Source organism: Zalophus californianus, chromosome 1 (genome assembly GCF_009762305.2).
Source record: "Zalophus californianus isolate mZalCal1 chromosome 1, mZalCal1.pri.v2, whole genome shotgun sequence".
In the NCBI taxonomy this organism is placed as follows: domain Eukaryota; kingdom Metazoa; phylum Chordata; class Mammalia; order Carnivora; family Otariidae; genus Zalophus; species Zalophus californianus.
The window spans coordinates 94,313,049-94,326,950 of record NC_045595.1 but is presented as its reverse complement, the minus strand read 5'-3'; the positions used below and the strand labels follow the sequence as shown (position 1 = coordinate 94,326,950).

The following is a 13,902-nucleotide window of genomic DNA, read 5'->3' as shown; positions in this document are numbered from 1 at the left end:
CTCATTAATTCAGTAAACTGAAATTCCATCTCGACAAGCATAAATATTGCATTAAAAAATAAAACAATAATAAACATTGTACTTCAAGAATCTACACAAAAAAGGAATACAATCAAAGTTTATAAGGCATAAATGTAAAAGGTAAATAAATATTTCATGGAGAAAGTAAATAGAAATCTATCCAGATAATTATTTTGACAAAAAAAAAGGAATAGAAATAAATGCAAAGGAAGAGTTATCATTTTATCATTTTTTATACACTGAAAATAAGGATTCTCCACTTCTAAGAACCATTTTCATGCAGATTTTATCACAAAATTATTTTATATTTTCCATTTTACAATTTCTCTCTTCAATAGTTGCTATAAACTGTAAATTATTCAACACTTAATTTCCCAGGATTAAATATCTTCCTAAAAACTCTATAAATCCCCATTACATAAGAACGTCACAGTAGCTTTTCTTTACCACACAAAAAAATAATTATAACTTATTCTTTATTTGTCATCTTTCTACAGAAATTATCAGGATTTAGCCTTACCAGGAAATTATACACATTATGAATACAAGTTTTAATAGACTACTGATCAGACTATTATGTTGCAAGTATTTCTAGAACATGATATCACAAATTAAGTCATTAATTCCAAAACAACAGTTTATTAACAAAAAAGTACAAAGAAGTACAAATGGACATCCTATTTTCCCCCCATTATGGTCCATCTATCTATCTCCCTTTCAGTACATGGCACAGCCTTCTTGAGCTAAAAGAATAGGTAAAATACTTCTCTTTCCAATGGTCCTAATAACCATCCAAAACCAAATCATTATGTATTTAAGTTATACAGTCCATGTCAATTTTTTAAAAAATGTTTTATCTATATGAGTTGCCATAAAAGCCTCTTCCCTTGCAATACACCATGTACCTAAACTGAATGCAACATATCAGTATCAATATCCATAAATCATGCTTACACATAGGAAATATGAGATCATTAGTATGTTTGCCTTGAAGTAACAGATTACAAATGAAAGCTTAGAAGTGTCAAAAAGGATTTTCATAGATATTTACTAAACACTTCAAGTCAAAAGCATCCTGTTAACTGAACTAAATTGAGGTACATGGAAAATGTTCAGTTTAGTTGTGTTTTTTGCACTGATTTTTAAATCAAAGCTACTCACATATCTAATCTCTCTACTATTATTTCAATTTTCTCCAATAATGGTTCCTTTTCAATTTATTTCAATAAACCTACAGTTTTCCCCATACTTCTATCTCTCTCTCTACAAGCCCAAAGTACTTCTCTGAATCATGGTAAATTCCCAATGCTTTTTGGTTTTCCTCACAGGGCTACAGATGGGAGATATAATAAATCACCATGTTTCAATAAATAATGCCAATTTGCTCTTTCTGCTATAATTCATCAAGACAGAACATGTGGATTAATTTACTGATGTTCCTAAAAGCCATGTGTAAAATTTATCAGATGATGTATTTTTTTGAGTGGTAAGCTCCAGCCTTTTGGTTTGTGGAGGCAGCCAGGTCAGAGCTTAACACTCTACTTTAGTCCCTGCTTAGAACTATTCTATAAAGAACCTGAGTTCAGTGTTAGACTAGGCTGTAGTAACATAAGGTGCTAGACCAGTGATACATTTTTTTGGGAACTGGAAAATTCAGATGACCACTCACTAAACATAAAATCATTATTCCACAAAGATTTTATTCACATCAAACTTGCACAGTAGCAAAAAAAAAAAAAAAAAAATCAAAACATAACTAAGCCACATATCAAAGAACAATATACAATAAAGATTTGAATTTCTCAATGGCATTGGAAAGTTTTTCCATAAATAACATTTACAATTCTAGTGTTAGATCTTTCAAGGTGTCTGAAGCTTCACAGTGCTAGAAATGATTTTATCAGAACACATGCAAAAATGTGCAACATAATAATTCATATTAATGACAGAAAAAAGCACGCCAGTTATTTGTCATTCCAGCACGGCCATGCCACTCTATGTTCTAAAAACAAACAACCCCCAAATCCGGGTCCCATTCATTCTTCAATTATGCCTTTAGTCATTCTGCTTTATTATATTCAAACAGTCACTGTTAGTGCTCTTCACCACGACTTTCAGGTTGACGTCACTCCCTGCCTGCTGGCTGTCAGGACTGGGGGACGCCCCTCTCCCAGACTCACCTTCTTCCGGATGTCTTCATCATTTGCTCCTAGAGAGGCATAGAGCTTGAATGCAGCCTGGCGGAGTTCATGAGCGTGTTTTAAGTCATGATCAAGCTATGGAAGGGAAAAAAAGGTACACTGCAACTCAGTCCACCAATCTAATTTTCAATAAAAGTGAAAACTCTTAAGATACTAATGCTCTCATTGAATTCTTAGTTATTTCTGGGTTCTGTTCACATATGACTGAGACCTTGCTGTGTTTGCATCAGCATGACCTAGAATGCGTGCAGTCTGCTTCTGTCTAAAAGTGAACACCACAACATCTGACACTGGTACATGAAAAGTCTTTGTGAACCTTTGACCCTTAAAAATGCAGTGTTCCCAGATAGTAGCTTTAGTGGCACTGATGCTTGCTTGCACCAGCTCTTTGAAATGTTCTCCTCAAAAAACTAGGCACTCAGGCCTTTCTAGCCCCCAGACTACAGCTGAAATGTGAGTACCGCTGCAACAGGGTCTCTAGGCGGTTTTCTTAAACACCAACAGCAGTGCTAGCCCAATTTCAGCATTTAACAAGATTTTAGAAAGAGGAAAACCTTTGTGAAAATCCTTAATGAACAATATACCATGGTAGTCATTACTATGTTATCTATTATAATTATCTGAGATTTATGTTTAAGGTTACTTACTGGTATGAAACAATTAATGCTATCTTTCCACATGCATAACTGGCTAGGTTTTCAGTTCTTCTGTACACCTGATGATTTATCACTAAACTACCACAAAAATGAAACAGAAGGATGTTCTCATGACACTTTCGATGACTAAATACAAGTCAGTAAATACCTAAGGCATATCAATAACGTAAATAATTTTATAACTAATTCATCCAAATGACTGCCACTCCAAATGAGTTGCCTTGGAAAGGTTCGCCTTTATGCAATGATAAAAGTATTGTTTATAACATTCTGAGACCCTCTTCTGAAACTTCCTAAAGAGTTAAGTGGCATATTAGTTAGAAAACCCTAAATTCATCAACTAAGAGTTTTATTAAGTTAATTGTAACAGACTGTGGTATGCGAAGATGGGGAAATAAACCTAACTGGGTAATATTATTTAGGGTAACAAATAACAACAACAGGGGCACCTGGGTGGCTCAGTTGTTAAGCGTCTGTCTTCGGCTCAATTCGTGATCTCGTGTCTGGCTCCCTGTTCAGTGGGGAGTCTGCTTCTCCCCCTCCCTCTGCCCTTCCCCCCACTTGTGCTCTCTCTCCCTCTCAAATAAAGTATTAAAAAAAAAAAAGCCAAATAACAAGAACAGTAGTTCCAAAAATACTTTGATCAAAGCAGGCACTGATGGATTATGGGAGGAACTCCCCAATAGACAACACTCATTTTGATGTATAAGTTCTAAAATATCTATTCTTAAAGTCTTAAGTACTTTCTAGTCATAACATATAGAATATGGACTTGGATTAACATATGCCATGAAAATCACACACTTATTAACATGTAAGACTTTCTCACTATGGGTCTAGTATCTATATTTTTATGGTCAGAAACCACTGTATAATCCATCATCAAAAATAAAGATGACAAACATATTCAGGTTTGGTATAAAAGATCATTTAAAAAATTATTATTCTAGTTTTACTGTGATGGAAATAAAATGAAAAAAAACCCTAACAGAGAGATAATCTTCTATATACTAGTTAAATGATTTACACAGGTACAGGTTACAAGTTCTTACAACTATGTTTCCTCACCTCCTGTCCATCCAAGTGTCCCATTTGCCTTGCTAGGACGGTCAACTGAGGGTGTTCATGAGGCCATTGTTGGGACTTGCTCATGTATTTTTCTACCAGTGAGATACTATGTGCAAGTGGCCAGCGGGAAAACAGACAAGGTAGCTGGTTCAAAGTAACCCATCACCTGTACTGGAAGAACAATACTACTGAAGGAAGAGCAGGCGCTAACTTTAATTCAGAGGGCAGTGTACATTATTAATACCAGTACCAGTGAAGGTTACTTTGGGCCCTTTCTAAAAGAAAAAGATAAACCCTTGAGAGTTCGTTTTGTTTTCAGTGTTAAATGCCAAATGAACAGCTGCCTGCCAAATGAAGTTTTGGGGAACTCAGGGGGCATGGGAGAGGTCAAGAGAAAAGTTAAAAAAAAAAAATTAACATTGGGAACACTGGAATCAAAAACAGTCACATTCATGAAACAGTACTGGTTACTAATTAGGAGGCAATGCTCTCTCTACCATGACCTCCTCTTTTTTTTTTTTTTTTTAAGATTTTTATTTATTTATTTGACAGAAAGACACAGAGAGAGAGGGAACACAAGCAGGGGGAGTGGGAGAGGGAGAAGCAGGCTTGCCGCAGAGCAGGGAGCCCGACGTGGGGCTCGATCCCAGGACCCTGGGATCATGACCCGAGCCAAAGGCAGACACTTAACCACTGAGCCACCCAGGCGCCTCTCTTCCATAACCTCCTTAAATAAACTTTCTCTAATTGAATATTGTTTTCTTATACTTAGAGAAATGGATATGACAAATAGGCTGAGAAGAACAAAGTCAAAAATATCTAACTATTCTAAGGAACTTACAGTTTGAAAAAAAGTCTGAGGAAAGCACAGTTTGGTTCTTGGTGGTCTCAAACTAGAAGTTAAACAGTGCTTTAGCTGACACTAGCAGGCCCAAAGCACAGTATAAAACTGAAGCAAGGTAAGAGAAGAAGATGACAAAAGTTAGAAAAGATAGCAAAAGAGAAAGACAGTGGTGGAGAGTCAAATAAGTCACATCACCTGTCACAGAAGATTATCTTTGACCTAAAGAACGAGAATACAGCAAGAGAGATGATTCTGGGAACCTCAACAGGATAGATAATGTTGATATAATGTAAATACCCAGACCCCACTATTTTTGGGTTTTAGTTGGGACTTAGGGATGTAATTTTCTTCCTTCCTGATTACCTGCTTAGTGAAAAATTTCTGATAATTACGTGAGACAAGCTGGATTCAAAAACCCACAAAACATCATCTTTGTTATCAGAGGGAAAAGATTCCTTCATTTAAAAGGGCTTTGAACTGTAATTATTAATTGGCTCAAAGTTGTGAGCAGTAAGAAAAACTTAAAAATCCCTTACTTGAGCTGCTGAAAAGAAAAACAGAACATACCCTTTTAATATCAGTGATGGCACTCACTGAGCTGGGATACTTGAAATAATCAGCAAGCATGGCAATGAGGTGATCAGTTATGCTAGCGATTCTCTGTAGCTCAACATCTGGTTCAATCAGATAGGCGAGTGTCTCAGCTCCTTCAACTCTCTCTTCTAGTAATCTCTCCTTACTGCACATTCGAACCAAACAAGGCAGTGTCTGGAAGGTAGTGAAATTAATTATTTGCTTTGTGGTAAAGGCAAAAGCTTGATGGAGAGCATATAGTGACTGAATCAACTCCATGGTTTTTATTGGCAGTCAAGTTAGTGATCAAATGTTTCAGAGAATGAAAGGTTGTTTGGAATGTAAAAACAAAGTTCAGTGTATATTAATCATTTGTGCTGGCACACTAAACCCTAATCATACAACCAAAGCATATTAATACAAACTCTAATCAGGCTTTTGTGATGGATAAAATTGAAACTTTATTATACAACCTTATAAAAGACATTTAAGAATCCCTAATAAATCATGTCTGAGGTTTCTGTCCCATCTATGTATTTATTTACTTAAAAGACATCCGGCAAAGTGGCCGGTTAGCTCAGGTGGTTAGCGTGGTGCTGATAAAAGACATCTAGCAGTTTAATCAGGAACAACTGTGCTGTAGAAAAAGTATGCTATCTTTTCTTTAGTGAATAATAATAAAATGGGATGACTTTTATTCTTGAGGTGTGATTCTCACCTACAAAACCAAAATATAGCTTTAAAAATTCAGTGATCTTACCATTACTCAGATTCCATGAGTTTTCCTATAATGTGAGTGAAATGCATCCATCGTAGTTCCTAGGTTTTCTAAATCACTCCCTAGAATGACTAGACCTGCTAGTCCAATTTTACTTCTGAGGTCCTTCAAAAACCTTGGTGCTGGTCTTGGTAATTTATCTACATCAGGTTCTCAATAAAAATATTCCATGTATTTACTATTTCTAAGGCTGATGAACCCACTTTAAACAATACCACAAAAAATGGAAATTGAAATGTTATAAGAAGCCTTCCTCAATTACTGTAATCAACTGTGCTTTGCTCTTTTCTAAGTTCCTATTATATCTTTATCATAGAGTTTAGCACTTTACTGTACACTACTGATTTCCTATCAGGCAAGTGCAGGCTTTATAATACAATCCTAGGCTTCCAAGAGCAAAGCCTTATTCTTATTTTTTTCTGAACAGTTACTAACATTTATTAATACCATAAATTCATGGATTATTGAATTTAACACTCACAATTACTACATGAAGAAGATGCTATTAACCTAGTTTACCAATAAGGGAGAAGAGGAGGGGTAGAGCAGTTGAGCAAATAAACCAAGGTTACTTGCATGGAATCCCTTAGAACTCTACACAATGATGCTTAGTCGGTCCTCAGTTCTAATTAATTGACTTGCTTCACCAAAGACTAAAGCAAACATTAGTCTTAATGCTCTTTTATCCTTAGGTTCATTTTGTACACTGATAATGAGAGATCTCACGATCATAAAATGATACATAATCAATTTATTTACATTTATTTTGTTCTTTGTAGCTAATAAGACGTTTAATATATTTAATATATTGTTATCTTCAAAATGACCCTGTGGGATAGATGAACAAAAATTATTGCCTCCACTTTCATGAGGCACCAAAAGAGTAAGGGAGGTGCCCAGGATTACTCAAGTCAGTCAGGGGTGGGAGTGCTGAAACCAGAATCCAGGTCTTGTAACTTTTAGGGCCAATCTCTTACCTGGGTTTTTCTGAGTTCTAGTTGCTTTTGACATGTCACAACATGTTGATGGTTTTCATGTGCTATTTTTTTCTTTTTCATTATGTCTTCTGATTATCTGCCATGAGGGTAATATAAAGTCTTTGTCTACAGAGCTAATGAACTGCTTTCCTATAAAACTATGTTCAAACTTAATGAAAATCAAGGATTAAAATATATTTTCTATTTCACCTGAATTTTACATATTTTTACAACTTCTAGATCCTCATAATTTCCATAAAAATGAAAAAGGTGTGACAGGAAAAGAACTACTTCACTTTGACTCTCAAGACACATCTAAAAACAATTTTTTAAAACTACATGGCATTCCATTAAAAAGAAAAGCATGGTGTTTTAATATTATTTTATGCTATGCACACATACCATAGTTATAAATGTATAAAAAGAAATAAGAGAAAAAAAAGAAACAGGAATACCAACATTTATATTCAACACTTACGACTGGGGAACTTTTGCATGTGTTTAGAGAGAATTAATTAGCTCACCTTTAATACAATACAGTTGTCATCTGTCCGAATTGCTCCAGCTCTACACATGTAAGTTAAACTGGAATAAGATGGCAGAAAGTAAGTTTTTGCTTGTGTTTTAAAGGTTTAAAAGAAAAATTCCTTGCCTTTAGGATTTTATGGAAAAAAAAAGACAACTACTCTTATTTATCTTGAGGGAGAAGGTTTTCATATTACCTTTGATGAGGTTCTGCCAATTTAATACTCAAAAACAACTAACTGATAAATATACAACAGTAATTCAGATATTTTTCAAAAATACATACAAAATTGTTTTAAAAATAAAGGCTTAATGAGCAGATAAACTTTAAAGCTAGGTGCTGGGCACAACGGAGTTCCTTATAATTTTTTCTAACTTTTTCGTGTGAGAAAGTTTCCATAATAAAAAGGGGGGGAAAGTTAAAAATAAAATATAAAGTTCACAAAGTGTCTAAGATTAAATCAAGCTAAGCTTGGATAGTCTAACTCCAATAGCAGTAGTACAAGTATCACAGAAAAAGCATTTAACTTTTAACTCTTAGCAGTAGCCATAAGAAATTAACTAATAACTCTTCAGAGTTTGCCAGCAATGGCTTTGACAATTGGTCATTGATTTGGTTCTACTAAAAAACAATTTGCCTTCATAATTATATCTGGCTTTGAATAAGAATAAAGTTACTTGGTACTCCCTAAGCAGGTACTGAACACTTCAGAAACTTAATGAATTTCCTTTTTGGATTAGGGTCCTTTAGTAAAGGGGGGCGTGGTTAAAACACTCCATAATCTGGCTTTTATAGAAAGCTATAAAAAAAAAAATCAATAAAACTTTTACCTAGATTGTAGAGGATCGAATTGTTTATAGCTGTAATCATCTTAAGACTTGTCACCACATTTTTTTAAACCAGTTCCATGAGAGCATTTATCTTACTTAACAAAAAGGTTTTTGAAGACAAAAAGCAAACAAGCATACAAATAATATACTCAAAAAAAAAAAACCCCACAAAAAACAAAAACAATTCATTGTGCATGAGTAATTCACTGAAAATTTCTCATTCTCGCCTGAAATACTAGAAAGCCATAAATTCTTAAATACTGGAACAATCTAGCAAAGAACCTTATATAACAGGTGCTCAACCTGTCTATTAAATGTATTCATAATTACAGAATTGACATGTATTGAATGCTTATATGAGCTAGGACTTTACTAATAAGAAATTATGTTATAAACTGTCACATCTCTATACGAATTTTATGTCTTGTTTTTCTAAAGATGAGGAAGCCATATTCTCTGAAATCATGCCTTGGTTATCAACTTCAACTAATTCTCACTCCATTATTTTCCTATCTTTGTATTTTCTTAATTCTTAGCATAAATTTTTTAGTTAAATCTAATTTTATATTATTTCAACTGAAATACAAGGAGAGTATGTTGAGAATATAATAAAGTAATTTTCTGTGATAGTCTTAGCTGTTATATGAGTGTTGCTGTTCTGCATGCTACTAGTAGTACACTGAGTAAAAAACTCATGCCCATTTAAGAAAATGTGAGACAACCCCATGACTTGCAAATTCCAAAATCCCAAAACAAGATGGGGACTGGAGGTGAGCTAATCAGGCTGTCTAAAAGTTCTCTAACATATTGATAAAGCACTGCTGTTCTTCCCACATTGTCTTGACTTTTACCATTTTGCTGACGTCAGCTGCATCTCAATAGGCTTATCCCTCTGTAACATCTTCACAAAAATTTGTGGTAACAATTCTCCATCAACCAAAACTAGAAATAAAACAAACAAGAAGAATTAAGCAACTCTTTAAATATACAAAGTTCATAAATTAAATCATGTAGGTGCCACTGAAAGTTCCAGCCTACCATTTACCAGGGTCATCGATACCTGGGGGTTTTCAAAAGCTAAAACTGAGAAGCATTTCAGTGCTTGCATTCGAACCTGTAACAATAAACAAAAAAATGCATTTATCTTGATTTTGCAAATATGAATTTTAATGTCTCAGAATCTAAACTCTTCTGAAGAAACAACTGTTTAAATCTGCTTAAAATACTAAAAGAAGGCCTCAAGGGAATAAAAATAACACCTGGATATCTGGAGTACAGTAAGTTAAACTTAATTATAAAAAGTTAAAATTAATTTTGAAGTAACAGAAAAGAAAAAACAGGAAGTAGCAACTAAGATTTAATTAGATAAATTCCTAATCAAATTTAAAAGAACAATGTACAAAATACAATGTTGGTAAATCAAAGAGAGCTTCATGAACACTTAATTACCAACTGCCTTTCAAGTGGGACATTTCTTCTTCCCAAACTACAAACCAGAGAACTGAAGAGAAGACAAAAAAGGGACAAAAGGAAAAAAAAAAAGTGTGCTCTTATAGTTGTGTGCGGGATGGGGTTGTGTCAAAGGAAAAGAAGGAAACAAAGTTACAGTAAAAATCTGGAAAGGACTAAACTAACTTAACTTCTGTTTTATTTTTTAAAGATTTACTTCTTTATTTCTTTGAGAAAGCAGGAGGAGGGAGGGTCACAGGGAGAGGGACAGAGAGCCCCAAGCAGACTCTACGCTGAGCGCAGAGCCTGATGTAGGGCTTGATCCCGTGACCCCGAAACCACAACCCGGGCCGAGACCAAGAGTCAGATGCTTTGACCAACTGTGCCACCCAGGCACCTCCTAATTTAACTTTTAAAGCACTGGGTGTTATTCACAACTAGTGAATCATTGAACACTATACCAAAAACTAATGATGTACTATACATTGGTTAACTGAATTCAAATTAAAAAAACCAACAATAACAACGACAAAAAAAACCACTTATGAATTGTGCTACTATTCCTCAAAACCAGATTACTGGTCTGGGACCATAACACGGGTCAAACCCTTGACTACATACAATCTCTTTTACAATTTGCAGGAGCTCCTATGAGAACTGTTATTTTTCATTCTTTCTGCTCAGTTCTCACCAGACAATCTAATCCTCACTTCCAAGCCTGCGTCTACAATATGATGTTCTTATGTGGAATTTGAGACTGGCAGGATAGGTAGCTGAAGTGTGAAGAAGCCCTGTCCCTCATCTCAGCAATGATCTGCAGCACAGGATGTGCACACCCAAAATATGCCAATGATCCTTGGGACAATGGAGCAAACCTTGGCAAAAGAAAAATATTACCAAAACCTTTTTCCTTTCACAACTTGTAATCTATTATAGTAGATAAGGAAGCTTAGTGCAGAAAAGAAAACAAAACAAAACAAAAAGAGGGAGAACTGAGGGAGTTTATGAAGCTAGAGGATGGAGAAGAGGAAGAACAGTAAATAGCCACCCCAGTAATTGTTTCTTGATGTGCCAGTGCTGACTGGTTTCAGCCTCCGTGAGGCACAGGGTAGAGGAAGCGGCTCTCAGTATATATTTCCTTTCCCTCCCTCTGGCTAATTTCAAGCTGGCTCCATTCCCCATTCCTATCCTTGTGAGTGCTTCAAGATCAAACTTTGGATGTCTGAAGTAGGAAAACATAGGTATTAGCAAGCTGCAATACAGACCAGATTAGAATCAGTGCACGCACGAGGACAGAAGACAAAAATGACTACTGCTCTCTCTGTTCTGCGTCAAAGTCATGGCATACCAGCTCTAATGTGACACAATAACGACAATGCCCCATTATCTGCTATAACTTGGTAGCTGGACAACAATGAAATGACCAAATTTTTAACTTAATGCTTGATAAAATATCATGATGCTGTTTACCCATATATAAAACACAGTGAAGGAAATTTAATTAACAAGTCTGAAAACCTTTGACTTTTTAACTCAAAATACAAAACAACACAATTAAAAAAACAAAGCATCAGACAAAAACCTAAGTTTTTATGAGACTTCACCTTTTGAAATATGTAACACATTTTTTTTTAAGATTTTATTTATTTGAGAGAGAGAGTGAGCGAGAGCAGCGTGGAGGGCAGAGGGAGAAGCAGACTCCCCACTGAGCAAGGAGCCCGATGCGGGACTCGATCCCGGGACTCCAGGATCATGACCTGAGCTGAAGGCAGTCGCTTAACCAACTGAGCCACCCAGGTACCCTTGTAACACATTTTAAATGTTGATGTATATGTGGGTATATGCTCTAAGTTTGAGTCACTGTGGCTAAGTCAGGTCTCAAATAGGAAATCAAAGTATTTCCTGATATAGCAAGCCATTGTTCCTACATACTTCAAGGCATCACCTCATGTGCAGCTTTGGCACTGACAGAGCAGAAGAGACTGTGAAAATCAATAGCAAATCAAGCCACAACCATATTCTGGAAAAAAAAAAATGGAAAGGCAAGGGTAGCTTTTAAAAATTTTTAAAGAGGATTCTATAGGTAAAACAATGCCCCATAACATTTTATTGATAAAATGTTATTTATTCTTGATCACAATATCTATCAAAGCAATAAAATATGTGGGCCTCCATCTAGTTCAAGACTCTAGAAACCAAAACTAAAGTATAAAAATCTGGCCATAATTTTTTTTAACATCTTACTTTGTAAGATACTGAGGTTAGTAGGTGAGCAATATTCTGAACTGCACCATGGTTAAATAAAATTGTTTGATGATCTGGACCCTGTAAGAAAAGAGAATATAACATTAAAAAGAGTAATGATTCATTCCAACAAAACACTTACTTAAATGTAGAAAAGTTCATTTACTACAAATTGTCAGCTGCCCTTCTCTTGCATAAATCCATCCTAATAAAGCAGGGTAGACAAAGGGCTGCCATTTCTTATGTCATCCCAGTTCTGTAGAACTACTGCTTCCTTACCTACCCCCAAATAATGAAGGGGGCACAGAAGCTATCCTGGCACAGGCCCTTTGCAGTTCTTAAATAACACACCATCATAGCAACAGAACCACCGTGAATTCTGCATTTCATGTGCACAAACTTACACTATGCCGCTGGAGAGTAGTAGTCATTCTTACAACTTCAGACTGATGAACTAGTCAGAGGAACTCTAAAACTAATTACATGCAAGAAGAACTGGACCAGAGCTTAACCTACCTCAATACATCAGGGAAGTTTGAATTATGGATGGTGGAAAACACAACACTCCATACAGAGAAGTGAATGTGTTTTGGTTTGTTTCTATCTCGTTTCTCTTTTAAATTATCATTTCTTAGAGTAGGAAGGTAAAGAAATGAGAAAATTCACGATTTTATTTTTCACCAGTTGTCTTCTACTAAGCAATTTATTGAAATCTTCAAAGTGACAGAAGCTAAAGGTTAATGCAAGTCTTCGAAATTACCACAGTTTGTATGCATTGATTTTTTAAAAATATTTTTCAATTTTTAAGTAATCTCTATAACCCATTATGGGGCTTGAACTTACAACTCCAAGATCAAGAGTTGAATGTTCTACCAACTGAGCCAGCCAGGTGCCCCTCTTATGCAATGATTTTATGTACCACCCAGCCATATAATGAAGTCAAAGCAAGGATAAGGATGCTACTTCATGCTTATCATTATTCAGAAGAGAAAAATACAGCACTGAAAGTTGGCTACCTATCTGGGTTCACCAGAGAAAACCAGTTGCTAGTCTAGAAAAAAAAACCCTCTCCAATCAATTTTTCCAACCCACTATTCAGCCAAGTAACAATGATCCTGAAGATGCGCATTCTTTCCTGGACCAAAATATCCATCATCTGAAGTGGGGAGATTAGTATTCATAGTTTTGAATCACAAAACAGCCATATCCTATTTTACAGGTAGTAATTCCCTGAACATTTTATATACCATTAGAAGTAAATTCCCTGAACATTTTATATACCATTTTATATACCTTTTAATGGTATATAAAAACCATTTAATGGTATATAAAAAATGGTTTTTAAAAAACAAAAACACTTCAGCAATTTCCTTACTAACTTCTAATTTCTGACTTTTTTAAAAGAAGATTTTGTTTATTTATTTGATAGAGAGAGAGAGACAGCGTGAGAGGGAACACAAGCAGGGGGAGGGAAGAGGGAGAAGCAGGCTTCCGGCTGCGCAGGGAGCCCGATGTAGGGCTTGATCCCAGGACCCTGGGATCATGACCCGAGCTGAAGGCAGATGCTTAACGACTGAGCCACCCAGGCGCCCCTAATTTCTGATTTTTGATGCAAAATATTCCACACTTTACTCAGGCAAACCCCCATTACATATATTAGGCAGTTTCTAATGTCTCACTATTAAAAACAATGTTCTGCTGAACATTATTAAAGCCAGCCCCATCTCAGTGCAAA

The 13,902-nt window shown here is 35.5% G+C and overlaps 1 protein-coding gene across 2 annotated transcripts in view; it reads right to left on the bottom strand.

Annotated features, from left to right (window-relative positions):
- The window catches only part of ARMC8 (armadillo repeat containing 8), a 120,293-nt gene that overhangs the window by 57,502 nt on the left and 48,889 nt on the right, over positions 1–13,902 (bottom strand). For both annotated transcript variants that reach the window (XM_027586619.2, XM_027586618.2), the window contains exons 7-12: positions 12,168–12,248; positions 9,513–9,588; positions 9,326–9,416; positions 7,643–7,703; positions 5,358–5,558; positions 2,202–2,297 (exon numbers count right to left, since the gene is read on the bottom strand). In XM_027586619.2, coding sequence (XP_027442420.1) covers positions 2,202–2,297; positions 5,358–5,558; positions 7,643–7,703; positions 9,326–9,416; positions 9,513–9,588; positions 12,168–12,248 — 606 coding nt within the window. The remainder of the gene's footprint in view (positions 1–2,201; positions 2,298–5,357; positions 5,559–7,642; positions 7,704–9,325; positions 9,417–9,512; positions 9,589–12,167; positions 12,249–13,902) is intronic.